Source organism: Neovison vison, chromosome 6, assembly GCF_020171115.1.
Source record: "Neovison vison isolate M4711 chromosome 6, ASM_NN_V1, whole genome shotgun sequence".
In the NCBI taxonomy this organism is placed as follows: domain Eukaryota; kingdom Metazoa; phylum Chordata; class Mammalia; order Carnivora; family Mustelidae; genus Neogale; species Neogale vison.
In genome coordinates, this window is record NC_058096.1 from 80,933,119 (window position 1) to 80,960,622 (window position 27,504).

A 27,504-nucleotide genomic window follows, 5' to 3' on the forward strand; every position below is an offset into this window, starting at 1 on the left:
TTGCACTTGCTGTGGCCTCTGCCTAGAATGTTCTTCCCCAGACAGCCATATGGCTAACCCTTTCCTACTTTCAGGCATTTGCTCTTACATTATCTTCTCCGTGAGACCATTCTTGGCCATGGTATCTAAAGTTTCATAAACTCTTCACACGGTACATATATGTGTCCCCACACATGCGCGCCCACACACACACGCACACACACACTTTCTACACTTCTTCCCTCCCTTCTATAAAGATTCATTTATTTTTATTTTAGAGAGAAAGGGCGCACATGTGGGAGAGGGGCAGAGAGAGAGAGGGAGAGAATTCTTAAGCAGACTCCCCACTGAGCTCAAAGCCCATCTGAGGCTAAATCCCAGGGCCCTGAGATCATGATCTGAGCCAAAATCAAGAGTCCGTCGCTTAACCGATTGCGGTCCCCCCTCCATCCTTTTTTTCCCTTCAGCACTTATCATTCCCTAGTACTTACACAGATTACATAAGTAATCATAAGTTTTATTTCTTATTTATCCTTCTCTTCTCCCATTAGTGTGCAAACTTCATGAAGGCAAAGATTTTTGTGTTTTGTTTACTGACAGGTGCCCAACACCTACAACATGATGGCTGCATTTCCAAAAGATGCTCAGGAAAAATGTGCTGAACCTGTCTGTGGATCTTGTGTAAGCCTCTTGAGAGTTAGCGATCTGGTGTTCATGAAGGCTAGCATAAAATGCTTATTTACTGCAATAATGCAGACATAATTTGTAAATCTAACCACATTCTGTTAACTTAAAACTGAGGTTAAGAACTCCTCTAAGGTAATTATTGGCTTCACATAAGGTATGCACAGTACATCCTCTTTTGCAAAAATGTGATCAAGCAATTTACATTCGACACTCAGATAGGGCATTGGAGCCCTGAACTGACAATAAGACTATAAACTGGCTGATTACAGAAAAACACTTTGGCTTTCTTAAACACAGCATTGCCTTTTCTCCGAAGAGCTCAAAAATAGGGGAAAAGGATTCGAAAAAGTAAAGTATAAACTTTATAATATATATATAATATATATAATATAAATATTATATTATACACATATATATAATATATAATATATTATATTATAAATATAATATATTTAAATATAAATATTTAAATATAAATATAATATATTTCTAGTAGAATATTTGTTCCTTTAGGTATATTCTCTCCTAGAGTCTAACAAAGAGATGCCTGTAAAACTTTACAATTCAGGTCTCTTTGCTTTTATGAAAGCCTAAATCAAAGAATCCAAATGAAAGATCCTATCTATCTTTACATAATCGTGTTCTGAACTCTCTACCTGTGTGGCTTCCTAGAAAACAACTAGGCGGCTTTGAAGATGCGAGGAAGCAGCTGGGTATTTTCACAGGTGAAGTGGGTGATTTGTTTCCATAAAACCACAGCCAACTCTCCTTTATAATTATAGATACTTAACATGAAAATTTAGGAGCTAACTGATATCAGAAGAAAAATTACGTAACTGGGTGTTTTTAGAAACTTGAAGAACTTGGGTTTTACTCAGAGCAATAAATGACTATGTTGTGATAGTACCTAAATTCCCACTACTCATTTTCCCTAAAAACAGCATTCCCTAACTATATAACTTAGTCAAGCCTCTCTGTTCCCTGTTTTCAAATGATAGACTACTCTGATGCTGGCAATCAAGAGATTTTGGAAATAAGATGCAAAGATAGGGGCGCCTGTGTGGCTCAGTTGGTTAAACGGCTGCCTTCGGCTCAGGTCATGATTCCAGGATCCTGGAGTCGAGCCCCGCGTTGGGCTCCCTGTTCTGTGGGGAGCCTGCTTCTCCCTCTCCCTCTGCCTGTTGCTCCCCCTACTTGTGCATGCGCTCTCTCTCTCTCTGTCAAATAAATAAAGAAAATCTTGAAAAAAAAAAAAAGATGCAAAGATAATGAAGATCAGAGACAAAAATTTGGTTTACAAACTAATGCTTAAAAAAACAGAGCTGCATTATCCATAATTGCATATAGGAATAACAAAAAGAGTAAATATCTGGAAGGGTAAAAAATAAACAATTTAATATCTTAACAATTTCGCTTGTGTAAATCTATTTAATTTCTTGCAACCATAGCCTTATTAGTGGTATTTCACTGAGCTAATATAAACTATTAAAAGACAACAGATGAATATAGATGGTAACTATTCCTTTTCAATTCAAGCTGAATATTTCCCACTTCATCCCTTCTAAAGTATATCAAAGCCAAGAAAAAAGTGTCCACCGAGAGGTCGGCTGTCATTCTACCTATGCCCACTTTGTAATCATGCTGGCTCCCTTTGATAACTACAGGAAGCAATATTAGTTACTACTATTTCAAAGAGAATGGACTGTTCTTAGCAATGTAATAAACGAATTCAGGGCAATGATGCAAATTAGAAGATTTTGTACAAAATTTCTACGTTTTTTAAGAGGGAAGAATAAGTCCTGATCTCTAGAGGAATACCACTTTTCCACAGAAATGAAATTGCAAACCCTGTAACAAACTAACGTGAAGGGGTGCTACACTCAGGCTGTCAGGTAATCCTGATGATCATGAGTTGTAGAGGTGGGGGAGGGGCATGAAATCCTAAATCGTCCCCCTCCACCATGAAGACATTTCCTCTGGGTTTGCCTTTGCTTGAGATTATCTGGCTAAATGATGCTTTTCTAGGAAGGCCGCTCCTTGATCTAGGACAGTGTTCTGAAGCACCACACAGATCCTATGCAACTTTATCTAAAATGAGGTGAATTAAAATTCAGCCAAGAGTCCCATTTCTGGAAGAGCTTGGAAATCCTCTGATCCAAAGTACATTTTCCTTAGGGGAAGGATGGGCATCCCTAGAGAAGCAGACATGTACAGCTGTGTCCTGCAAGTCTGCCTTGACAAGCAACATAGGGCGCCGCTAGCATGAGGAAGCAGAGAGAAGGCTAAAGCCAGTTTATTTCATCAAAGACCATGACATTTCCAACAGCAATTTGAGTTTCGACAAAGTTGTAACAGCAGAGGATTTGTCCCTAGAGGGAAGGTCAGACAGGTGAATCATGGGCATTCTTTCCAACTCTAAGACACAAAAATCCTTCAGTCAGTGAGCATCTGAGCATCTATATGCCCCCAAACGAAGTAACTTTCACAAAATAGCCCTTTTGCACCACAGCCACCACAGTGTGAGGATTCCAACACAGCAGCAATTTTTACCTCAACACATCGAGGGGGAAAAGTGCAATTACATCTGTAACTCACATAATGGAGCTTGAACTTGCATTCATCTTCAATTTCATCTGCGCTGTCTTCGTCAGAAACTTCCCCCTCCTCTGCATCATCCCCGAGATGATAAGGCAACTTCTTGCCCTGAAATGGAGCAACATACCCAGCTTAAAAATGACGATAGAGTAGATATGTGCTGTCTGGGGCAGGTTCACCTGGCTGGAAGCATGTAGATCATGTGTCTACACCCTAGTTCCAAGAACGTATGGACGCTGATGTCAAGCATTTTTGGCCACTAAGAGGGGATTCCTTAACACACAGGGATGGAGGAGGATAGAAAGATGTTCAGATGCCTGGCAGCCAAATAATGATAAATTTCTAAATATGATCCCAGACTGCTGTCCAGGCCGATGTTGTCTCAACTCAAACCCCAGTGACTTGTAGTATTCCCGCGCTCCACACCACCACTGGCCTTCTTCAGCATGCTGGATTTTCCCCGTGCCCCACTCCCTCCCTGCACAGGATCACCAGCAGAGTCAAGTTTGCAGAGAACTCTCTGTCCCTATTTCCTGTACCTTCCCTGACACCCAAAGCTACTGACCCTGGGTCCTTAACACAGTCACAGTTTCAAAGCTTATTACATTGTTTACATAATGAAAGCAAGATCTACATGAAGACTCCAAACTCATGGGGTTTGGATTTTTAAATGTTTCTTCTTTATTTTCTTCAACGTATAGAGGGTTGTTGATAGGATTAAAAGGGTGAGATTTAATTTCCCTTTGTACTGATCTATATGACTCTCCTTATTTGTACGTGCTATCTGCAAAGTGAAAACTACACGCTTTCTTTTTCACACGAACATGTTTAGAGATAGACAGATGCAGATACATGGATATACACGCACCACTAATTCTAAGTAAATGGGCAGGATACCTTTCCACTTCCTCCCGTTTATCATTAATAACAAAGTAGCTCAGAATTAAAGTATTTATGTCTATATATTAAGTCTTTTCTGATATGGAAGGCTTCCACAAAATTTATTTTTTCTTCATTTGAGGGGGCACTGTAGAGTCGCTGTACTAACACAGCAGCACCAGAAGAAAGGTCCTCAACTAAGCGGCAACAAGACATGTTCAAGAACAGACAGACATCAAGCTAATGTCCTCCTTCATTCATTCACCACCAACTACTTACTCACAGTCTCTGTTTTGGGCACAGTGACAGACAGCCAAGATGGACCTATATACAAGACATTTAAAATGTAATGACAGCAGTTCCATCTTTTGATAGAACAAAACCAACATAGTTTTTAAACGTAAAGCAGAGCAGAGCTAACAAATATGAGAAGTAACATCTGTAAGGAAGGAGTAATAATCCTTGAATGACAGAAACAGTTCTGATACCACAAAAGGGAAGCAATACCGGAACCATGGTGGGCACACAGCATTGAGCTGATAGGATAGCCACACCCGGCTTTAGCGTCCCTTCAGGTATGGGCAGTGGTGGGTGAGGGAACAAAGAGAGAAAGCTGCCTGCTCCGAGCATCCATAGAAGCCCTAATTTTCCATCCATTTAAACTGAATTAAAAGACACAAGGGCCACGTTTTTCACCAACTCTTGCACATTTCTGGTTCTCAAAAGATAATTTATCCAGGCAGATAGGAAGAAAAGCAGTGCAAGAGAACGGTGTCTCTTAATGGTTCTTATCAACAGTTACAGCCAAGGGAAATTATAGAATAACGTAAGGCAGAACTTGATATGACTCAAGGAACGTAGTTGTGATCCAACTGATACAAACAAAAAATGCCCCGGTGTCTTTTAGGGGGTCTCTTTCTGATTCACAGTCTGTTGCACATAGGAATTACCAAGAATTAGTTTAACCGGTCCATGACATGCAGAAATATTATGACACTAGAACCATCGCTGCCGCTCAGCTCCAAGCTGCATGACCTAGGGAATGTGGTAATGACTCTGGCGACTGTAAAAAGTAAGAGGCTTGGACCAATAGTTACAGTTTCTTTCAGCAAGAAGAGTCTATGGAAAATGACAAAGTTTGCTATTATTTTTGTTCAAAAGCCACTTTTTATTTGCTTTTCAGGAGATTGGTGTGTCTATATATGGTTGGGAAATATGTGTATTATTATTTTAATAATAAACAATTTGTCAACCTCTAAAGTAGTAAGGAGCCACTAAAATGGTGCCTTTTGGACCAAAGGAATGTAGGAAAATCAGTTCCTTTGTTTTTGCTTCGAATAGAAATGCATTGGTCCATAGATCTGGGAGATCTCCTTAAAGTCTGAAGAACGTCGCTACTAGCAAATGAACCTTAAATGTCTCGAAATGCTCGCAATCCGCACTGAGGCCACTCCTCCCAATGAGTGCCCAAGATCCTCTGGTTCTGGGGCACCCTGGTGCCCATAAGCCCTAAGACGTTCTATGACAAAGGGTGCGAAGTGCAGTTATATAAAAGGGACTCAATTCATACCAAATAGCTACCTTAGGTTCCACTGTCTAAAAGGGAAGTATTTCAACCAAATGGACTTACTCTGCATTTAACCTCGAGAGTACAGGAAACACGGACACATTCACGAAGCTATTAAGGTAACATTTAGCTTTTCAGCCCAGCAATCAATGTTTACCACATAAGAGTTTGTTTTAGCAAGACTTAGGAAAACTGACCTTACTGTTATCCCTTACAGTATTTGAAGCCTTTATTCAAAATGCTTTCACACATACAAATGCCCGACGATAACTCTTTGCTGGATTCAGTCTCTAGTTCTCATTTCACTGACAGAAAAATAGATTTGACCAATTTCAAAGATAAGTCCTCTGCATCTTCCCCATTTGCTGCCCTCCCTCAGAGCCCCTGTTAGAGTAGTCCTAGGAAATTACACTGTTTGACTTTCTTCTGCCTCCTTTGTGATACTTGGTTCTTTTGGTACACATTTCTTTTAAGTAAAATGTAACCCCATTTGAATATTAATATCCTGCCGCTCTTCCTTAGATCTTTAGTCTTAAAATAATACGACTACCCAAGATGGATTTAGTCCAAACACACAGAGTTAACTGGAATTACGTAAAATCACAAAGTCACCCATGTGAGATCTCAAATAGCTATTTTTTTCTGGCTATTCTGTGTATTAATAATATTCATTGCAGGTAGTAAATTTCTTCCCTCAGAAAAATCTGTTCATGAAATGTCATTCTATTCACCTACTGCTCCTTCACGTACACACGAGTCCTGTGGGGCATTATGTCTGTGCCCATGCTCTCCGGGAAGCAAGCTCTTCTCACGTACATAACCACGGCTGATCAACCGTAAAGACTATTGTTTGTCTGCTCATTCTTTCTTTTCTTTCCTTTTTTTGACAGACAGTTATCGGACCTTGAAGTGCGAGAGAAGAATCTGAAAGAAATGCTTTCAGATATGGACACAAAGAGCCTCCTCTTCCTCTGTACCCCTGCACCCACACATACACCACGGTCAATTACTACAGACTAAAATAGTAAACATTTGGCTTACAGTATTGATCTTTTCACGTCACAAAAACAAATCCCAGAAGATGTGATCAGTCAATAACAAGCTCTTTCTGAAGGTATAACTATTAATAAAGCGGAACAAGATGCATCCACAAATCTAGATGACTCTTCATGGATTGACTCTATTGTTCTCTTGATAAATGAGTTTTTAGTCCTTAAGGGAGGGAGGGCTTCGTTGGTCATTAATGCCTTTGACTGCATTCCTTGGGGTAATTACCTTCACTAGGATTTTGCCTTTCAAACTTTGAGGGCTTGGGAGTTGCTTGGTCTCTCCTGTGTCTATAGATGACAGGTCCAGTTTGTCTCCAAATATTCCTTTCAGGTACTGAGCAATCTTCCTCTGCTGCTGGACACTGCAGTGATTCTCAATGGACAGTATGACTGGGAACCTAAGAGGACAGCAACAGATTCTAAAGGCATCACATACAGGCAACTCACAGGGCTGTTTGAACATCATTCTGTATTCATTATGTTCTTACAATCCTGGTGACGGTATTTGGGAGAGCTGTGATGATTAAAATGAGAAAGAAGGAAGATGCATTTATTTTTCTTTTTTTAGATCTTATTTATTTATTTGGGAGAGAGAGAGAACAAGTAGGGGAGCAGCAGGCAGAGGGAAACACGGGCTGCCCATTGAGCAAGGAGACCAGTGCAGGACTCATGACCTGAGCAGAAAGCAGACACCTAACTGACTGAGCCACGCAGGTGTCCCATGAAAGATGCATTTTTTTAAAAGATTTTATTTATTTATTTATTTGACAGATCCCAAGTAGGCAGATAGACAGGCAGAGAGAGAGAGAGAGAAGAGGAAGCAGGCTCCCTGCTGAGCAGAGAGCCCAATGCAGGGCTTGATCCCAGGACCCTGGGATCATGACCTGAGTGAAAGGCAGAGGCTTTAACCCACTGAGCACCCAGGCACCCCAGAAAGCATTTTTTAAGAAACTCTGTTGACCAAAATTGTTTTGCTAGGCATAGTGGCTGAACAAAATATCAACCATGTGGGACGACCTCATTTAATATTTTGCATTTAAAAAAATGGTTCATTCATTACGTCTCTTTTAAAAGAAAAAAAAAAAAGAAGCAATTTTAAGAGAGATAAGCCTAAAGAAAGAAAACTCATATATTGTAAGTTTGTCTTATTTTTCAAAAATCTAAAGGAGGCAAAAATATATAATGGGGAAAGACAATCTCTTCAATTAATGGCGTTGGGTAAACTGGACAGCTAATGCAAAAGAATGGAACTTGACCTCTTTCTTACGCCATCCTCAAAAATAAGCTCAAAATGGATTAAAGACTAAAGTGTGAGACCTCAAACCACAAAAATCATAGAAGAGAGCACAGGCAGTAATTTTTCTGACATCACTTGTACCAACATTTTTCTAGATATGTCTCCTGAGGCAAGGGAAATAAAACCAAAAATAAACTATTGGGACTACATGAAATAAAAAGCTTTTCAACAGAGAAGGAAATCATCCACAAAACAAAGGTATTCTACTAAAGGGAAGAAGGGATTTGCAAGTGATATATCCAAAAAGGGGTTAATATGTAAAAAATATAAAGAACCCATACAACTCAACACAAAGAGTCCTCCAAAAAATCCAACAAAAAAATGGACAAAGGATCTGAATAGACATTTTTCCAAAAAAGATATACAGTTGCTCAACAGACACATAGAAAGATGCTCAACATCACTATCAGGGAAATGCAAATCAAAACCACAGGAGACATCACCTTACACCTGCCAGAATGGGTAAAACCAAACACCCAGGACAAAACAAGCATTGGTGAGGATGTGAAGAAAAAGAAACCCTCCTATGCTATTGTTGGGAATGCAAACTGGTGCAGCTACTATGGAAAACAGTACGAAGGTTCCTCAAAAAGTTAAAAATAGAAATTACATATGATCCAATAATTCCACTACTGGGTCTTTACCCCCCAAAAAACCCAAAAATATTAATTCAAAATGACACAAACCCTTATGTTTATTGGAGCATTATTTACAATAGCCAAGATACAGAAGCAACTTAAGTATCCATTGCATTGTTAGCAAATGGGTAAGGAAGATGTGGTGTGTACACATACGCACGCGCGCACACACACACACACACACACACACAAATATTATGCAGCCATAAAAAAGGAGTAGGTTGTGCCATTTGCAACAAAACAGATGGACCTAGAGGGTATTATGCTAAATGAAATAAGACTGAGAAGGACAAATGTCACATGATTTCACTCATATGTGGAATCTAAGAAGAAAACAAATGAATAAACAAACAAAAAGCAGGATCAGCACTATAATACAGAGAATAAACTAATGGTTGCCAAAGGGGAGGGCAAGGAGGGGCTGGGCAAACTGGGCAAAGGGCAGCGGGAGGTATGGGTTTCCAGTTATGGAATGAATAAGTCATGAGAATAAAAGGTACAGCAAAGGGCACACAGTCCATGGTATTGTAATAACATTGTATGGTAAAGGTAGCTATATTGTGGGGAGCACAGTATATGTGTCAACTTGTCAAATCACTATGTTGTACACCTAAAACTAATGTAACATTGTGCATCAACTACACTCAAATTAAAAAAGAAATAAACTTCAGGATAAAAACTTAGATTCCATTTTTTAAAATGTCTAAAGACATCTAATAGACCACTAACTACAGATGTTTAAAAATCTATTGTCAGCCCCCGGCTTGAAAATCACTATGGAGGATAAAATAGCATAATGGAATTTCATGATTTATAGCATCCTATGCCAAACATTTGAAAACCATTTGTATAGAATTATATACTAGTCTTTACTTTCAGAAGAAGCAAGCATTCACTCTCCCCCAGTCCTCAGGTTCCTGTGCAGAGAACATGAAACGCAAGCAGACTGATTGCCAAAGACAGCCTCCGGAGTTGGTGGCCAAGGCAGAAAGGGAACCCGGACTGATCTCTGCTCTTACTCTTCTTCTGATGTTGTTTTTTCTTCAGAGTAAGAAATGATTTCAAATTTAGCTTGCTGGTTTTTTCTACTTCTTTTCTGTCATGTATCTTCTGAAGTAATATATATTTTCCAGAGTATATAGCTAATATTTAAATTGGCTAATATATCCATGTAGAGAAAAAGAATTTTACTTCTGGGCTTGTATGGCAACACACGCTTCACAGGAGGGCTTATAACCTCCTGAAATTACATCCTTTCCTCATTAGTAAAACCTGATGCCAAAGATAATAGAAGAGATGAACCTTTGTAACCAGAGTGGGCTACCTTATTCTGATCTATTTGTTCTTGTGTCCACATGGACTTTATCCCAGAGTGTTAGAAAGAAAAACAACAACAAACTAGCAAGAGATTATCTATGCAATCACATCAAGGTCTTCTAATAACGAATTTTTTAATTACCAATCTGTTTATAAAAAAGTCTATTAGTGTCTAATGATACTCAACGTAAAGCAGCACTTCTCAATGGGGGACAAGGGAGACCGTGACTCACTGTTCCCAAAATAGCTATCTGTCAACATCTGCAGACATTTTTGGTGCTCACAATATTGGGGGGAGGGGGAGAATGTGACTGACATTTAGTGTGGAGAAGTCAGGACACTGTAACCATTTTACAGTGCACAAGACAGTTTCCCACAACTAAGAATTATCTGGTTCAAAATGTCAGTGGTGCCAAGGCTGAGATACCTCGGTATAAAGAAGGCCTAAGAAAGAAAAGAAAAAGACTGAACTTTTAAAATGTGCTAAACAAGCATTATCAACTTTTCATTTCAAGTGCTTTTCTCCTAAATAGCCCCAAACTTGAAGTAAGCCCCGTCAAACACCCAACTTCACATTTTAGAAAACAATGGCAAAACCACTCCATCAACTTTGCTGAAACTAGCAAAAATGAGGGTAGAAAAGACCTGTCAGTTGATACCATAAACCAAAGCTGCCAGGCAGCATGCATCTCTCATTGCAACAGCACTTTAGCCTCATGGTTAATAAATAAGACCAAATTTTTAAAGTTTTAAAGACTACTAACTTTTAAAAAATTAATTTTTCAGAATTGTAATTTTGTTTAATTTCAAAAAAAATCTTTTATTAGCTGTCTGGTATATTGCAGGCACCTGCTAGGCAAGAAAGAATGAATAAGACATAGCCCCGTATTTCCAATGAGCTCATGGTCTTAAAGACTCAAAAGAAGGCAGGAAGCTAACAGTTACAATTGAGAGCTATATAGATATAACAGAAATATGCTCAGGGTGCTAAGAACAGAGAAAGGAGCATTTAAATCAGCTGGTATATCAGTAAGTCTGACAGAGGGACAGTATCTGAACACATGTTCAGGATACTGAACATCCTTCAAGTATCCATCTTGAAGGATGGATAAGGATTAGGCAGGTGGAATAATGGGAAGAATGTGCAGGGCAGAGAACAGCACATCGAGGTAGGGAGTTGTGAAAGAACTGGGGTCACTCGGGAATCCAAGAGAAGATAAAGGCAGAATCCCTGCAGAGCAATGATGGAAGACCCTGGAAGAAAGAGAAGAGGCCACATCCTGAAGGACCTGGAAGACATGACTGCATAGCACAGGGAGCTTCTGAAGGACTTTAAGACATACAGCAGCATACTTGTGTTTTTGGAAAGGAAAATATTGCACTGGAGTGGAAAATGACCCAAAGGGAAATGAAAACGGAGAGAAGGCAATGGAGTCAAAAGATAATTTAGGAAGTAGAATTGACAAGAATTGGCTGAATCTAGAATGACTCAGTTTTTGGCTAAAGACACTGGTAGACAGTGTTACCTCTTACTAAAGGGAAATAGAGCCAGAGGACGTTTGGCAGAATGAAGTGCTGAGTTCGGGTTGGGATGTAAGCTCCGTGATGGTAGAAGTCTTCTCTTTTGTTCAGTGCTGTGGCTCTCTGAGCTTATTGCAGTGTCCCTGGCTTAGAGTAGGCACCATAAAATACCTGAATAACTAATGACATGTGCTGATTTTGAGGTACCTATGGGATACGTAGGTGAATTTTTACTAAGAACTTTTCTAGGGGCGCCTGGGTGGCTCAGTTGGTTAAGCATCTGCCTTCAGCTCAGGTCATGATCCCAGGGTCCTAGGATCCAGTCCCATGTCTGGCTCCCTGCTCAGTGGGGAGCCTGCTTCTCCCTCTCCTCCCCATTGTGCTCTCTCTATCTCTGTCTCTCTCTCTCAAATACATAAACAAAATCTTAAGAAAAAATTTTTAAAAAAGGAATTTTTCTACATAGTTCTGAAACTGAGGGGAAAGTTCAGGACATATAATTAAACAGTCCAAAAGTAGAACAATGGTAATAACTTAAGAAATAGTGACTACTGGGGCGCCTGGGTGGCTCAGTGGGTTAAGCCGCTGCCTTCAACTCAGGTCATGATCTCAGGGTCCTGGGATCGAGTCCCACATCGGGCTCTCTGCTCAGCAGGGAGCCTGCTTCCCTCTCTCTCTCTCTGCCTGCCTCTCTGCCTACTTGTGATCTCTCTCTGTCAAATAAATAAATAAAATCTTTAAAAAAAAAAAAAGAAAGAAATAGTGACTACTGGAGTGTCTGGGTGGCTCAGTCAGTTAAGTACCTACCTTCAGCTCAGGTCATGATCCCAGGGTCCTGGGATCAAGTGCTACATCAGGCTCCCTGCTCAGCACAGAGCCTGCTTCTCCCTCTCCCTCTGCACTCCCCCTGCTTGTGAGCTCGCTCTCTCTCTCTCTCTGTCAAATAAATAAATAAAATCTTAAGAGAAAGGAAGGAAAGAAGAAAAGAAGGAAGGAAGGAGGGAGGGAGGGAAGGAAGGAAAGGAAAGGAAGAGAGAAAGAAAGAATGACAGAGGAATGAGGAAATGGAATAGAAGAACTTAATAAAAAAAAAAAAAAAAGAGTGAGAAACAATGATGGGCTACAGGGTAATGTTATAATAGAAGCCCCCCCAAAAAGCAAGTATTAAGGAGAAAAGAGTCACTATTATCCAATGCCAAGAAAGAGTCAAGTGACAAGTCACAGTATATACAGGACACCCAGCAAGGCTAAAAACCTAGGTTTTATTTTACTATATTGTAATATAATATCAATAACCTATTTATCACGTATAGTAACCTATGTTTCCAAACTTTATGAACACTGTAGAAATGCTGAAGTCAGTCTTCGCAAGAACAGGCTCCAAGGAGGCAACGTCTTGAGACAGAATAGGGTAAGAAATAAATGGAGCATGAGAAAGTACACACAATGGAGCCCATATTACTTGCTCACAATTCTTTGTTGGGAAGGAAGGAGGGAATGAGGGTCAAAGAAAGGGAGACGAAGACTCCAAGGTAGGGTGTGGTTTTGTAGTTGTGGTACATCAGCCAATGCTCTGTGTGCTAGCTTAGCTCTCAAGTGTTGTACTTACTCATTCTTCACAAAGGCGTGCTTGTTGATGGTCTCCACAACGTCTCTGAAGAGAATTTTTGAAGTCAGTGTATAACCGTGGTGGACCACTGGCTCTCCATCTGGGCCATCCCAACAGTCAACTGCCAAGAACAGAACTTCACATCAACAATGCAAAGTTTTCTGGTGTTTGTTAATATTTCTGGAACTATCAAATAAATATTATTCTATATTATATCAGATAAATATTATCAGATTAAATATTATTATACCTGTTATGAGCATGACGAAGATATCAGACAGAGAGATGGGTGTTCTGGCATATTTATCAGAATAAGGAATTAAAGATAATAACAATTTGTTTCTGAGTGCTTACAGTTAACAAAGATGTCATATTCACAAGCACCCTAGCATTTACCAAGAACGCTCGTTAGAAATCAATCTAAAGTCAATCAAGTACACCCAAGACTAGTGATACTTCTTAACGGGTTGTTTCTCTAATTTCACTCCTTCATTTTCAGCTTACTCAAGTGTTTGGATAAATTGCAGTGACCCGCTCAAATCAATAACAGAATTCTTCATTACTGTTCACTTAAACTCATTATGTTTCTTCTAGATTTTCATTTTATTAATTCTACAGGAGCTATAAAATAACACTGACTTCTTAAGTTCAAATCCTCAGGTCCTGCCTAGATTTATGTGAATACGGGCAAATGATTGAATCATTTTAAAGTCTTGCTTTCCCTCATTGAAGGGAAAGAATGGTCGTATTTGCATCATAAGTTTGAGTGATGCCTATGTAAAGCTGCTCATAATACTATAGGATACATAGCAATTGTGATTGTTATTGATAACACTGATACTGCTCTATGCATAGACAGCCTCACCGGCTCCCAGCTCCAGAAACACGACCACCACCATCCACCCTGACTAGGAATTTGCCTTCCCTGTTTTGCACTCGACCACCAGACTGGTTTCTCAAAATGATGCTTTCACCGTGTTGTTCATTTGCTCCAAAGTCTACTCAGCACATAACACAGCATTTACTCAGTACATATATGCTGGATTTATTAATATCCTACAGCAGTTCCTGCCAGCTTAACACCAAGGTCTCCATCTCTTGTGCTGGAGACTGGCTAGCAGCTCCCTCAGCCTGTAACCACTTCCGCCCTGGCGCACAGCCGGACTACACTGCCCAGCCTTCCCTTGCAGTAGGATGTGGCCATTGAAATGTGGGCTGAAATTATGTGCACTGTTTCCACATCTGGTCTATGAAAACTTGCCCTACACAGTCATCCATGCTCTCTTCTTTTGTGATCACTACACAAGACATGTGCTGGAGATGGCATGACCCTAGACCCCTAAATTGTTGCTTGAAAGACTCACCTATTAGGGACACCTATTTTGGACTTTACATAAGCAAAAAAGAAATTTCAGTTGTTTTAAGGCACAGAGATTTTAGGTTTAACTCTTAAAGGAACGACTGTTGCCTTAATACCTTAGCTCCCGTCTGACAAGTCAAACTGATTTTCTCCTACACATGACAATCACAGACAGGTTCTTCCATTACGCAAGTTTCCTCACAGACAATTCTACCTCCAGGACTCTGCTTCTTTCATTTAAGGTCAACCAAAATTCCCTCTTGCACGTTCCTTATCTAAATCCCAATCAAGGCTAAGCTGGGGTCCCCCATACAACCTTGCCAGTTCTGGTGACATTGCCTTCCATATAGCATAGGCAGACAACTCTGCTTGCCAGAGCTGAGAAAACTCAAAACTCTAGATCTTACTGCCATGAGTGTTCCCAGTTTTTAAAATATTGAGAATGCATCCATTTTTAAAATCACAACACGAGCCAAACATTCTGCACGCTGGATTTGGCTAATGGAATGCCAGTTAAAACTTTGAGTTTTGGGGAGGTGAACCATGAGAGACTATGGACTCTGAAAAACAATCTGAGGGCTTTGAAGGGGTTGGGGGTGGGAGGTCGGGGTACCAGGTGGTGGGTATTATAGAGGGCACGGATTGCATGGAGCACTGGGTGTGGTACAAAAATAATGAATACTGTTATGCTGAAAATAAAAAATAAATTAAAAAAACAACAACTTTGAGTTTCAATTAGGGCCAGACAGCTCATGACGACAACTTTTCCTTATTTTAGTAGTAGCTTCCTCATACATGTGCTTTGTATATTACATCAGGGCACAATCTGTCCATTTTCCCCCTAAAACTTTAAAGCTGTTCACCGTAACTGTTAATAGGATTTGATGGGTAATTTTATGTGTCAAACATGCTAGGCTACACTGCCCAGTTACTTAATTAAACGCCAGTCTAGATGTTGCTGTAAAGATATTTTTTAGATGTGATTAACATTTAAATCAATAGATTTTGGGTAAAGTGAATTACTCTCCATAAAGCATGGGCCTCATCAATCAGTGGAAGGCCTTAAGACGAAAGACTCCCATTTCCCGAAGACGCAATTCTACTCAAGCCTGTAACATCAACTCCTACCTAAGGTTCCAACCTGCTGGTCTGATGTACGTATTTCTGACTGGCACATCTCCATGACCGGGTAAGCCAATTTCTTAAAATTGACCAATCTTTCTTTTGCACTCTCATATATATGAGAGAAATCCTATTAGTTCCATACCCTAATAGAGTTACCTAAATTATAATTAAACATTGACTGTTAAATTATCCTTAGGAAGAAAAATGGAAAAGGTAAGAGGAGAAAAAGACTAATATCTTTTAAAGGCTGATACCATAAGAATATAGGAAACAAATTTTAAAGATGCTGTTAAGGAGATCCAAGGTTTTGGGATACCAGCATGAAGAGTTGCACTGTTTCTGTGGGCCTACAAATGAGGTAAAACTTATCAAAGACATTTTCTAAGAACAGAAGCTCCATCCATCTTTTTTTTTTTTTTCAATTCTTTTTTTTCCCCCCAATTTATTTATTTTCAGAAAAACATTATTCATTATTTTTTCACCACACCCAGTGCTCCATGCAAGCCGTGCCCTCTATAATACCCACCACCTGGTACCCCAACCTCCCACCCCCCCCGCCACTCCTGGGTATTTACCCCAAAGACACAGATTTCGTGAAAAGAAGGGCCATCTGTACCCCAAAGTTTATAGCAGCAATGGCCAGAGTCGCCAAACTATGGAAAGAACCAAGATGCCCTTCAACGGATGAATGGATAAGGAAGATGTGGTCCATATACACTATGGAGTATTATGCCTCCATCAGAAAGGATGAATACCCAACTTTTGTAGCAACATGGACAGGACTGGAAGAGATTATGCTAAGTGAAATAAGTCAAGCAGAGAGAGCCAATTATCATATGGTTTCACTTATTTGTGGAGCATAACAAATAGCATGGAGGACAAGGGGAGATGGAAAGGAGAAGGGAATTTGTGTCCATCCATCTTTTGACATGTTCTTAACATTCTTTAATTTGTCTTTGCATAGAGGTATGGAAAGAAGGAACAGATGTTTCAAATGTAATTTGAGTAATTTAGACCCTGATCTAGCCCCCTTGTGGAGGAAAAAGGACATAACAGGGTTTCTCATAAATGAACTAACATCCTCACAAAAAGAAGGGATGTAGACAGGCAATGCCATGCCCGTTTGATTATCATGTATAGAGAAAAGCAGCTGTTAAAACTACATTGGGCATGAAAGAAGATGTTCTTTTGCTAACATTTATAACATAAGCAGAATATCTGTAGCCGAGGGTGGATCTTCCTTTTTTTTTTTTAATTTTATTTTTTCAATGTTCCAAGATTCATTGTTTATGCACCACACCCAGTGCTCCAGGCAATACATACCCTCCTCAATACCCACCACCAGGCTCACCCATTCCCTCCTCTCCAAAACCCTCAGTTTGTTTCTCAGAGTCCACAGTCTCTCATAGTTTGTCTCCCCCCGATTTCCCCCCACCCACTTCTCCTCTCCATCTCCCAATGTCCAAGGGCGGTTCTTCCAATGCTCACTTTTTAGATCTATTTCATCACCTGTCTGCTCAACAAGGATAACAGCATTCCCAAATGGTAACTGGCATCCTAACATCCTAACAGCCAGGTTCAAATGACAGTGAAGGTTCCTGTAAGAGCTCATACTGTTCAATGGGAATGCTGGCAAGACGAAAATCCTCTAATCAATCCCCCTAGCCACAAAATTACCAGGGGCCTATTTTTCAATCACGTCACATATTAGAGGTCCCTGAAAGCACTCTGACAAAGGGTTGGTCAGTTCCACAGGCTAGCCAAGCAGCTAACATGACAGCTTTTCATAATGGAACTTAAAAGCGTTCCATCCTGATAGCCCTCCCAGAGATAACAGGAAAGGTTGTAAACCGATGATAGCAGTGATGCGACATCAGTTCCATAATGAGGGTGAAAATCCCCTGGACAGAACATCCATATTTATCAGGCAACTTGGGCTGAAAATCAAGGGAATGAAAGGCCATGTAAAAAAATGTTATCCAGTTGATTTGCTGACAAACGCACTTCCCCAAAAAAGACCTGTTAGTCTTCCCCAAGACAGTGTGTGTATCCTGACCTAGGACATTCCTGCCACTGAACTAATGGAGATTGAAAACACAAGTTGATCAAACTAGAAGCTCAAAGGTGGAGAGATTCTTCAGGTCACGCTACCATGAAGAACCTGTCCGGAATCATTACTCTCTACCTCTAAGTGCTATGCTGGGCAAAAGCTGCTTTCAAAAAATATCTGTGGGACCTGAAATTTCCAATCCTTGACCTGCTATGTTCTATAAACCAGGTTCTTTATTCCTAACTCTAGTTATTTCAGAGTAGAAACAACTTGATCCAGACCCAAGGCAGATGACATTGCACTGGTACGTATAAACACTGGTGTCTCGGGCCCAAGCTTCAGCTGTGAGCTCAGATCTTCAAAGCACAGGGCTCGCAGAAGCTGTCAGGAGAGCGCAAAAGATCATGTCATCAAATTCCCAGTCTATAGGAACATCTAAATATTTACATGTTGGTCCCAATCTTGAACCGAGCTAATTCCTTCTTTTAAAACCACCCTCCTGGGGCGCCTGGGTGCTCAGTGGGTTAAAGCCTCTGCCTTCGACTCAGGTCATGATCCCAGGATCCTGGGATCGAGCCCTGCATCGGGCTCTCTGCTTGGCAGGGAGCCTGCTTCCTCCTCTCTCGCTCTCTGCCTGCCTCTCTGCCTACTTGTGATCTCTTTCTGTCAAATAAATAAATAAAATCTTTAAAAAAACAAAAACAAAAACCAAAAAACCCACCCTCCCCTCAGTGCTTCACTTCACTTTCTCTAGCCTTCCTTCTGGGACGTGATGCCCTTCATTTGATCCCTCCTGGGGCTAATCATGCCATGCAATGCTTGCTCCTCGAGAAAGCACATGGACTTCACAGAGAACAGTGGAGTAGGGGAGTTAAATCAACTTGCATTCAAATCTGCAGTCCCATGCTTCCTAGCTATGCTTGAGCCACTTCACCACTCCAAGTTGGGGTATCCTCTCAAGGAGGCTATTCTAGCCCCCTTAGTGTTGTAAGACTTAAGTGAGAATGGATGGAAAGCACTCAGTCAGGACCTGGCTCACAAAAGGGCCTGAAATCATAGTCGTTCCCATGTTCCTCCACACAGAACATTCAAAGCCAAAGTGATAACCATAATTTTGAATAAAACACAGACTCCAGACAAAGCTGATCAAGTTCCTCAGATAAACAGAATTCTTCTCCTCAACAAGAACCTTTCAGAAACAGTAGTCTGACTTCCACTGCCCACTTACAATAGATTATTCCAATAGCAATAACTTCAAGTAAACCAAATAATAGGGGAGGGATTTGCGGCTACAAGCTGATGAGGGAGATATTGGAGAGACTGCGTGTCCTTTAAAGTTACACCAGAGCCGTACATGTTCTTAGTCCGTGTGATGATCTGGAGCAAGGTAAGCTTTTAGAAAAGGAGAGCCAAGTAGCTTCTACTACTTTGGTGACTGGCGGTTAGGAAGAAGAAGGGAGAGACAAGAGAGGCCAATGTCCAATATCATCTACCGCAGACAATTTCTAAAAGCTCTCATTTTAAAATTAAAAGATCCCTAAAAAAAAAAAAAAAGGTAAGATTAAAAATCACTTGTACCGGGGCGCCTGGGTGGGTCAGTGGGTTAAAGCCTCTGCCTTCAGCTCATGTCATGATCTCAGGGTCCTGGGATAGAGCACCGCATCGGGCTCTCTGCTTGGCAGGGAGCCCACTTTCCTCTCTCTCTGCCTGCCTCTCTGCCTACTTGTGATCTCTATCTCTCTGTTAAATAAATAAATAAGTACATCTTAAAAAAAAAAAAAAATCACTTGTACCTTGCTATAAATTGTCTTAATCAGATAATTTCCTTCTTAATACCCCAAAGAAAACTGGAGGGTTAGATGTTCTGATTCAGGATAAGGAACTGATCATGAGAACATGATTAGGCTTGGGTAGGACACTGATTTTTTGGAGAGCAAAAACAAAAAAGAGAAGACTGGGTACTGAAAGACCTGGAAAGCGAAAGAAATACTGCACAGGACACAGCAGTTTAAAAAAATCGCAAAACAGTCTGGAGTTAACAATCACGTCACAGCGCCATTACAAGTCATTTTCCTTCCTTGGCCTCAAAGGACATGTCACCATTTCAAATGATAGGCAACCATCACTGTGAATCCAATGAGGGTCTGTGCCCAGGGAACCTCTATGCATGTCACACACGTAAAACTTCTTGAGCACTGAACAAACAAAGGGTTGAATAATGGCTGAGAGCAGGATGTCATCTCGAGACTTTTAAAAGGTTTTTCTTTATGTTAATATTTTATAAGCATCTTCATTACTCAGTTACTTAAGCTACTCAGTTGCCTGTCACTCATGTCAAGAGGCGTTCTCTGCACCAACTGCAAAAATGCTGTGTCTTAAAGCATGAGGTTCCAGAACACTAAATTTGTAGCAGCTCTAATTGTTTTGTATGCAGACGGTTTTTAATGCCTGTCCAGTTTTAAAATGTTAATTGACCCTTAGAACATGCCAGAAACTATATGACAAAGACCCATCCAGTTACCGAGTCTTATCACCTTACTGCTTTACTCCTTTCCCCTACACTATTCCACCTCCCCAGCACAACACCCCTGTTTTCCACTGCTAACCCCCACCGCACCCCCACCAAAAAGTGATTCCCTTTTGCTCCGTGGAATCTCCGTTCCATCACAAATTCCCTTTTATCATCAGACTCTGCAGAGTTCTCCTTCCGCCTCTGAACCTTGATTAGCCATCAGCTTGCCTTGGAGGACACTACCTTTCTCCACAGGTGCTTTTTTTGTATAAATCACTGACCAGGGGGCATGCTCCAGGCCTTTATTGGCACTTTTAAATAACTGTTCTCCTATATTCATTTAAAAAAGAATCCCCCCACTTTGGAACCTCACTTTATCCAACTCTACGTTTCTGGCATCTTCTAAGTGCCTTTCCTATAGCATTCTTTTTGCACTTAAGTATCTGGTTTACAGTTTTTAATCTCCAACTTCTAATCTTTAAAATTTTTAATAATGAATCTACCCGTCAACATCCTTCGTGAGTTAAAAGTCCATGTGGGCTATTTACTCAGTCTCTTAGCTTTGACCTTCCCAATGCTAACAAACTCATCTCCACTCTTCATTTATGCTCACCCACGACTCGGCCTGGATACAATCATCCCACTCTGTGATGACAATTCTCTGTTCTTAGTTTTTGTATGTGTGATGACAACTTTCTCCATCTTTTTATCTCTTGGTTGTCTTACCTCATTTTGTAGCCCCATATTCACTTTTTTTCCTTTCTAAGACTCATGAACCTACTGACTAATTACTTAAAAGAGCTCCCACCAACACCTTGATGATATTTTACACGACTTAAAAATCTAGAGGCTTGGATCAATTCTATAATCTATCTTCACTGTTCCTATACCTAATCTTTCTCTCTCTCTCTTTTTAAGATTTTATTTATTTATTTGACAGAGAGACACACACACACATACAGAGAGGGAACACAAGCAGGGGGACTGAGGGAGGAAGAAGTAGGCTTCCCGCAGCCCATCTGGGGAGCTTGATGTAGGGCTCAATCCCATCACAACTCCAGCCCATATCTAATCTCCTGGGAATGGGATGGGAGGAGTCTAAGCATGCAGATTTTATATAACAAAAGGATGGTTTTTAGACTGTTTTTGAAATTAATTAGGGTTTCTCCAGTTTATCTTATCCACTCCTTTCCCATTGTTTGTTGATCTTAAGCCCCCAAACTGACTTCCCCCCACTTTACACTTCGTAAATGATGCTCTCTTCCCAGTGAAAGGAGAGGAAATCAGGCTTAAACACTTTGAAAACCTCAGCCCCCATATCCCATCTAAAAACAGAATCTGTGTCCTCGTTTCTTTTTCTTCTGAGTCTCAAAACCTCCCCAAACTGTATCACCTAGTTTTCTTCAAATGGAAAAAAATGCCAAGTGACGAACCCACAGCAGCTCCCCTCAACTTCCCACTAGCCTGTCACCAAAGCTATCAAAAGACACCTGCAACCTTCCAGCTGTCAAATGCAACCAGATTGGATGATTAGTGTTTGCCTTAACTTACTTTGCTATTGCCTGGGACATTTTGCCCATTTCATTTCTTAGATCCCAGTGACCATTCTGTGTTGTCCCGGTGGTTTCCCCTTGCTTTTCCTGCATGTAAATGCCGGATCACTTAACTCCTCAGGCCTCATTGCTTGTCCGCTCCTCTCTGTGGGTGATCTTGTACACTTCCAAGACCTTAACTATCACATACAAAACTCACAACTATGGAATCTTTATCTTGCCTGGATCTTTCCATTTTGTTCAGATATTATTATCCAACTGACTGATAAAAACGTCCAAGAGAATGTTACCAAATGACAATAAACTCAAGTGATAGAAAACGTGAATGCTCTTACCCAGCCTATTTCTCATCGCGTTTTATCTCACACCTTACTCTTCGTACTTCCACTTCTTTACCATGTATGTGATTGGTCTGGTGGAATTCTCACACTATCCTACCGTTTTTAATGGCCACCCATTCTGCTAGACTGTCAGCTCCTTGAAGACAGACACCTGTATCTATGTCCCCACAAGCAAGACCCCATTAGAAATTTAATAAACGTTGACTGAGAGACTATGAAGCGTCTTGAAAGCAAAGAGTGGTCCAGAACTATGTCTGCCATTGTCGAATCAAAAATACCTTTCTAGGAAAACTTTCATTGTCATCCCAATCTTTCGCCAACTGTAGCTGTGCTTCCTAACTTCCAGTTCATCTCCTTGCCTCCGGATTGGACGGTAAGGAGAAGTCAGAGAACATTACGAGTTAAGAATGATGCTACAACGAGCAAAAAAATGGTTCTGGTTCGTGTGCCTATTTCAAGTCTCCACTGTTTATACTAGACTTGACTGACTTGACTAAAGGCCACGTTCATCAACAGTCAGCGGAGCTCAGACAAGGCCCACACCTTCTACGCAGCGACAGCCCTCCTGGAGCACCCGGGCATACATGTCCACTTTGGACTGGGAAAGGAGCTGGTCTCCGGTCAGGTACGTGTTGTGAGACGAGGCGATGTAGTAGTTGCACAGGGGCTGATCCATGTCCTGGTACACTTCCTGGTGCAGCGGGTTAAATATGTCACAAGCAGGACTACGCATGAAGTTTGTGAATCCTATGGAAGAAAGAGACAATGAAGGACTCTAGTTTTCAAAGCACGGGTGCTTACTCAAACCCACTGGGGACAACAGAGGTCAAAGTACGTTCATAGACATTAGCTTATTTACACTCAAGACAGCTACTGGGAGGAATACTAAAGCAATAAGATTTGCTTCAGGTCAATGAGTGTCAAAAACGTAAATACGATGGGGAAATAGTAGTTTAAACATAACCTACAGTCAACTTTTCAAGAATTTTGATTAAGTCCGTGGGAGAGGGCTTACTGCAAAGCCATTCGGTAGCTACTGAACTCAAGCTATGACTGCAGAGCATGATCTAATGGGTGACTGATGGCCTAATATGACCTAATGCCATATTGACTCAGCTTGACCAGCTCGACCGTTGGTTGACTGACCAGCAACGTGATAAGTTATTAATTCAAAAAACAGTATTGTTAGTGCCATAGTTGAGGCCACAGGTAAAAAGTTAGGCACTGCCTAAATTCAGAGTGTGATTATTTGACTATGAAATTGGTTTGAGAAGATGCTGCTAGTAGCTGGCAACTTTTTAATGAGTTTAAAATCGTGTTTAAAGATTATGAAGAAATACAGAGAGCAAATGGACAGTTGCCAGAGGGGAAGGGGTAAAGGGCTGGGCAAAAGGGGAAGACGGAGATCTAGGCTTCCAGTTCTGGAACAGACAAGCCACAGGAATACAAGGCACAGCATAAGAAATATAGTCAGTGATACTGTAATAGCAATGTAACAAGACAGACAATGCCTACACTTGTGGTGAGTATGACATAATATGTAAGTTGTCAAATCACTAAGTTGTATACCCAAAACTAATTTGACATTGTATATCAGCTATACTCAAATAAATAAATAAATATATATATATATATATATATATATATAAAAAATGTAGAAAATCCTATGAGTTTTCCATAGTTTTTCAAAACAGAACACCTGAGTAGAAGAGGCACTCATCAAAAATGAATAAATATGGGAATGATCTCCAACAACCTAAGCGGAATCATCAGGGTAAATTGTTTCAAGTCGTCAAGAATTACGTGGGTAAAACAGTGTCTGTAAATATCCTCTGAGATTCTGGAGAATTTCTTCATTGCCTATCCTTATGTCCATAATGGAGAAATCATGTTTAATCCCATTTTGGGGGGCCCCACCAGAAAAAAAATAAATTCTTGGCCTAAATTAGTTTATCCTCTCTAGTTGTTTTAATAATGGTTCTTCATGAAATAAGTTTTAAATTATTCCTTTCTCTTAATTACCCTCCACCCCAGGAAGTAAACCGGTGATATCAAAACCCTGAGCACACTGAGTCTGAAAGTAGAGGAGAATAGGAGGTCAACAATCTAAATTAGTAAGATAAACTATGGCTTTGGCTGCTCTTGAGGGCAATGGAGTGCCCCAGTGGGGGTCCTCCATTAAGATTGCTGGTTCTGCCTGGGACTTGATCTCCTATTGGGTAGCAGCCTAAAGTTTATTTTCCCACATATTTTAAATAAATATAACTTATACATATATGTAGCTAAATTCACATTTATATGTAAGATCCTAGAAGTTAATTCTGAATACATAACTGTGGACAAATTACTTAATTTCTTTGAGAGCCTCACTTTCCTCAACTATGTAATAAAATAGTTGTGTTAACAAAATTTATGATTCCAACAACCTCTCCACCGCTACAAACTAGGGAAAACAAGTTCATTGCCAATATTTTTTTTAAAAACATGTACTTTCAAGTCACTAGTGTCATAGGTTAGTTATATTAAGACCAAATTTCCTTTTTTGCAATTACCAGGTTGAAGCTTTCCAAAATTAGCCATTTGAGAAAAGTCCAAATATTTCTTGAGATCTAGCATATGCATGGTGGGATAGAGTTGATTTGCTTGGAGTGGAAAATGCATATTATCATTAAAGAAGTAAGAGAAAGAGCAATATCATGGCATCTGTTTTGTAGGAAAATATGTTGTATTGTGAGTTTTATTTGAATCATCTGTAATCCATGAATATCTCCTGATTTTCTAAAAATTTTGCTAGAATTTAACTTAACAACCTGAATGGAGAAATGAGAAATTAAGAACATTGGTTATTTTAAGGGAGGCAAACCCCAAGAGAGTCTTACCTATGGAGAACGAATGAGGGTTACTGGAGGGGAGACTGGTGGGGGGTGGGGTAACTGGGGGATGGGCATTAAGAAGGCATGGGATATAATGAGCGCTGGGTGTTATAAAGCAACGGATGAATCACAAAATTCTATCCCTCAAACTAATATTACACTATATGTGAACTAACATGAATTTAAAGAAATCTTGAAAGGGGGAAAAAAAAGAGAGAATACTGGTTATTTTACCTTCTATGCCAAGAACATTTTTTGCCTTATTTTCTTCTGAAACTTCAAATTTTCTTACGATGTCAAGACAATATTCTGTTGTCACATTACTCATCTAAACAAAACAGAACATTAGTAAAGCACCTACAATTTCACGAGATACTTGCCTCTAGCATTCCTGATACAGAGCAGAGTGGTTAAATGAGCAGTGTTTGAGATTACTAGTGTCATAGCAACTTTATCTTTGGGAAATGATCATCTCAATCCTTCCACATTATCTTTCAGATTTAATCAGTGAAAACATCCCTTCAAGTACTAGACAAATGTACTCCACAAAGCAAAATTAATAAAACTGAACCAATAATAAGTGCAAATCCACTGCCAAAATCTACACATTATAAGCTAGTAGCTACCTACAAATTAATATTTTCTAGACAAACACTAAAATTTGCCAATCATAAATCAGATAGAAAGAAATTATTCCCTATCAAAACAGAATGCTCTAGGTAAATCCATACGTGTGGGTATAGATCTATAGGTCTTCCTAGTGAATCACAAGAGCAATCTGCCGTGATGATTCAAGATCACAAAGGTGAGTGAAAGTAAAACCAGAAAGCTAGGTGAAGCAGCTAGCATAACAAAGAATTCTGGAGCTAGATGGCTCGTGTTCAAATCAGCCAGCTCACATCATTAACAGTGGGATCTTGAATGAGTCACTTACCTTCTCTGTAGCTATCTTATAAGGCAGTTGTGAGAATTAAATTAATTACAATCAACGTGTGACATCAAAAAGGCAGTGCAGCCTACTAAGTCATTCTCAAGGTCGCTGCATGAACATTACATACTCAATGTCACTGGAAAAAGGAAACTCTTCCGGAATAATTTCTTTAATTAAATAGCAACATTCAGGATATGATATTTTGATCAAAATTCCACTGAGCCCCACAGTCTAACAATGACATTTAAAAATACTAATGAATAGTGATAGGGGAAGCTAATCCTATGAACCAGGATTTCATACTTCACGGTGTTTTTCAAATAGTCTATTAAGTCTTAGGTTCAATAGTTACATTTTAGTGAAATCTAATTTTTCTAAACTGTCTATTTGATAGCATTTAAACCTTTTGCAGGGGAACAAAAGCTCTGTTATGCAGCTCTTTTTTGCCTGCTTGCAAAAACAGAGATGGCTTTTTCCCCCAAACCAGCTGTGTAATACGCCTAATGCATCCATTGCGTAAATTTCACAACCCTTACTACATTCAGAGGCTTATATTGCCAGACAACATCAGAAAATACCATAAAATAAATGAAACCATGCTACCTATAAGAACTCTATTGCCCTACCCAGGCTGGGAGCAGGCCATTAATTTATCCGCAACATACTAGAAAGGATTACCACGTACAATCTAAAAAAACAAATAATTTCTCACAAAATAAGAAGAGCCAAATTGATAACAACAACAACTAAAAATTCATGCACCATGGGAAGCCTGAGTTTACACTGCAATTACTCAGTTTATGAAGCAATTTGTTCAGACATGTAGGGGTCTTGTCCTGGACTCAGTCTACCAGGAGCCCATGGGATCTAAAAAATAAACAACAAAATACCATCATCCTGGGATAGAACTAGTTGGAAATGAGCAGAGAATGTGTCACTAGTTCAAGATTCAAAGCAGAATGTGTTAACTAAAAGCATCCTATTGGGGAAGTAAATTGGTGCAACTATCAGTAGACATTCTAAGAAGCGTACAATTTTCTGGGCATGATCTAAAAATAAATGTGAGGGGCACCTGGCTGGCTCAGTCAGTTGGGCATCCAACTCTATGGATCTCAGGGTCATGAATTCGAGCCCCACGTTGGGTGTGGAGCCTACTTAAAAAAACAAAACAAAACAAAACAAAACAAAAACCAAAAGAACAGGAAGAAAAAAAATGAAAGGTAATCCATTTCCTACCAAAATTCAAGTATTAAGGATTAACTCGGTGATATACAGTAGTAACACATAATAATGAGAAAGGAAATGTATAACTCATTCAGCTTCCATGCCTCCCCCATTCCTTCCTCCACCTTCCCCCTAACCTTCCCAATAGCTAACCTTCCCAATAGCAAAATCCTGCATTTTCTACAACGCAATTTTTCAGACCTTTACTTAAAAAGTTATTGTGAGATTTCGCTGTGTGAAGCAGGGTTCAACATAGGCTAATGCCCTGTATGGTTCCTTTCTCCTTGTTTTGTGACATAGCTAATAAGGAAAATAGAAAACAACTTCTTTCTACTCTACTGTTCCCCGTGGAGCACATTCGTAAGTTTTGTTTGGTATCAATATCTGAGCCACTTGC

The 27,504-nt window shown here is 40.0% G+C and overlaps 1 protein-coding gene across 1 annotated transcript in view; it reads right to left on the reverse strand.

Moving 5' to 3' along the window:
* Positions 1–27,504, reverse strand: part of PLCH1 (phospholipase C eta 1) — a 216,573-nt gene that overhangs the window by 34,756 nt on the left and 154,313 nt on the right. The window contains exons 7-11 of the mRNA XM_044251645.1: positions 25,187–25,280; positions 22,623–22,826; positions 13,139–13,259; positions 6,983–7,154; positions 3,262–3,369 (exon numbers count right to left, since the gene is read on the reverse strand). Coding sequence (XP_044107580.1) covers positions 3,262–3,369; positions 6,983–7,154; positions 13,139–13,259; positions 22,623–22,826; positions 25,187–25,280 — 699 coding nt within the window. The remainder of the gene's footprint in view (positions 1–3,261; positions 3,370–6,982; positions 7,155–13,138; positions 13,260–22,622; positions 22,827–25,186; positions 25,281–27,504) is intronic.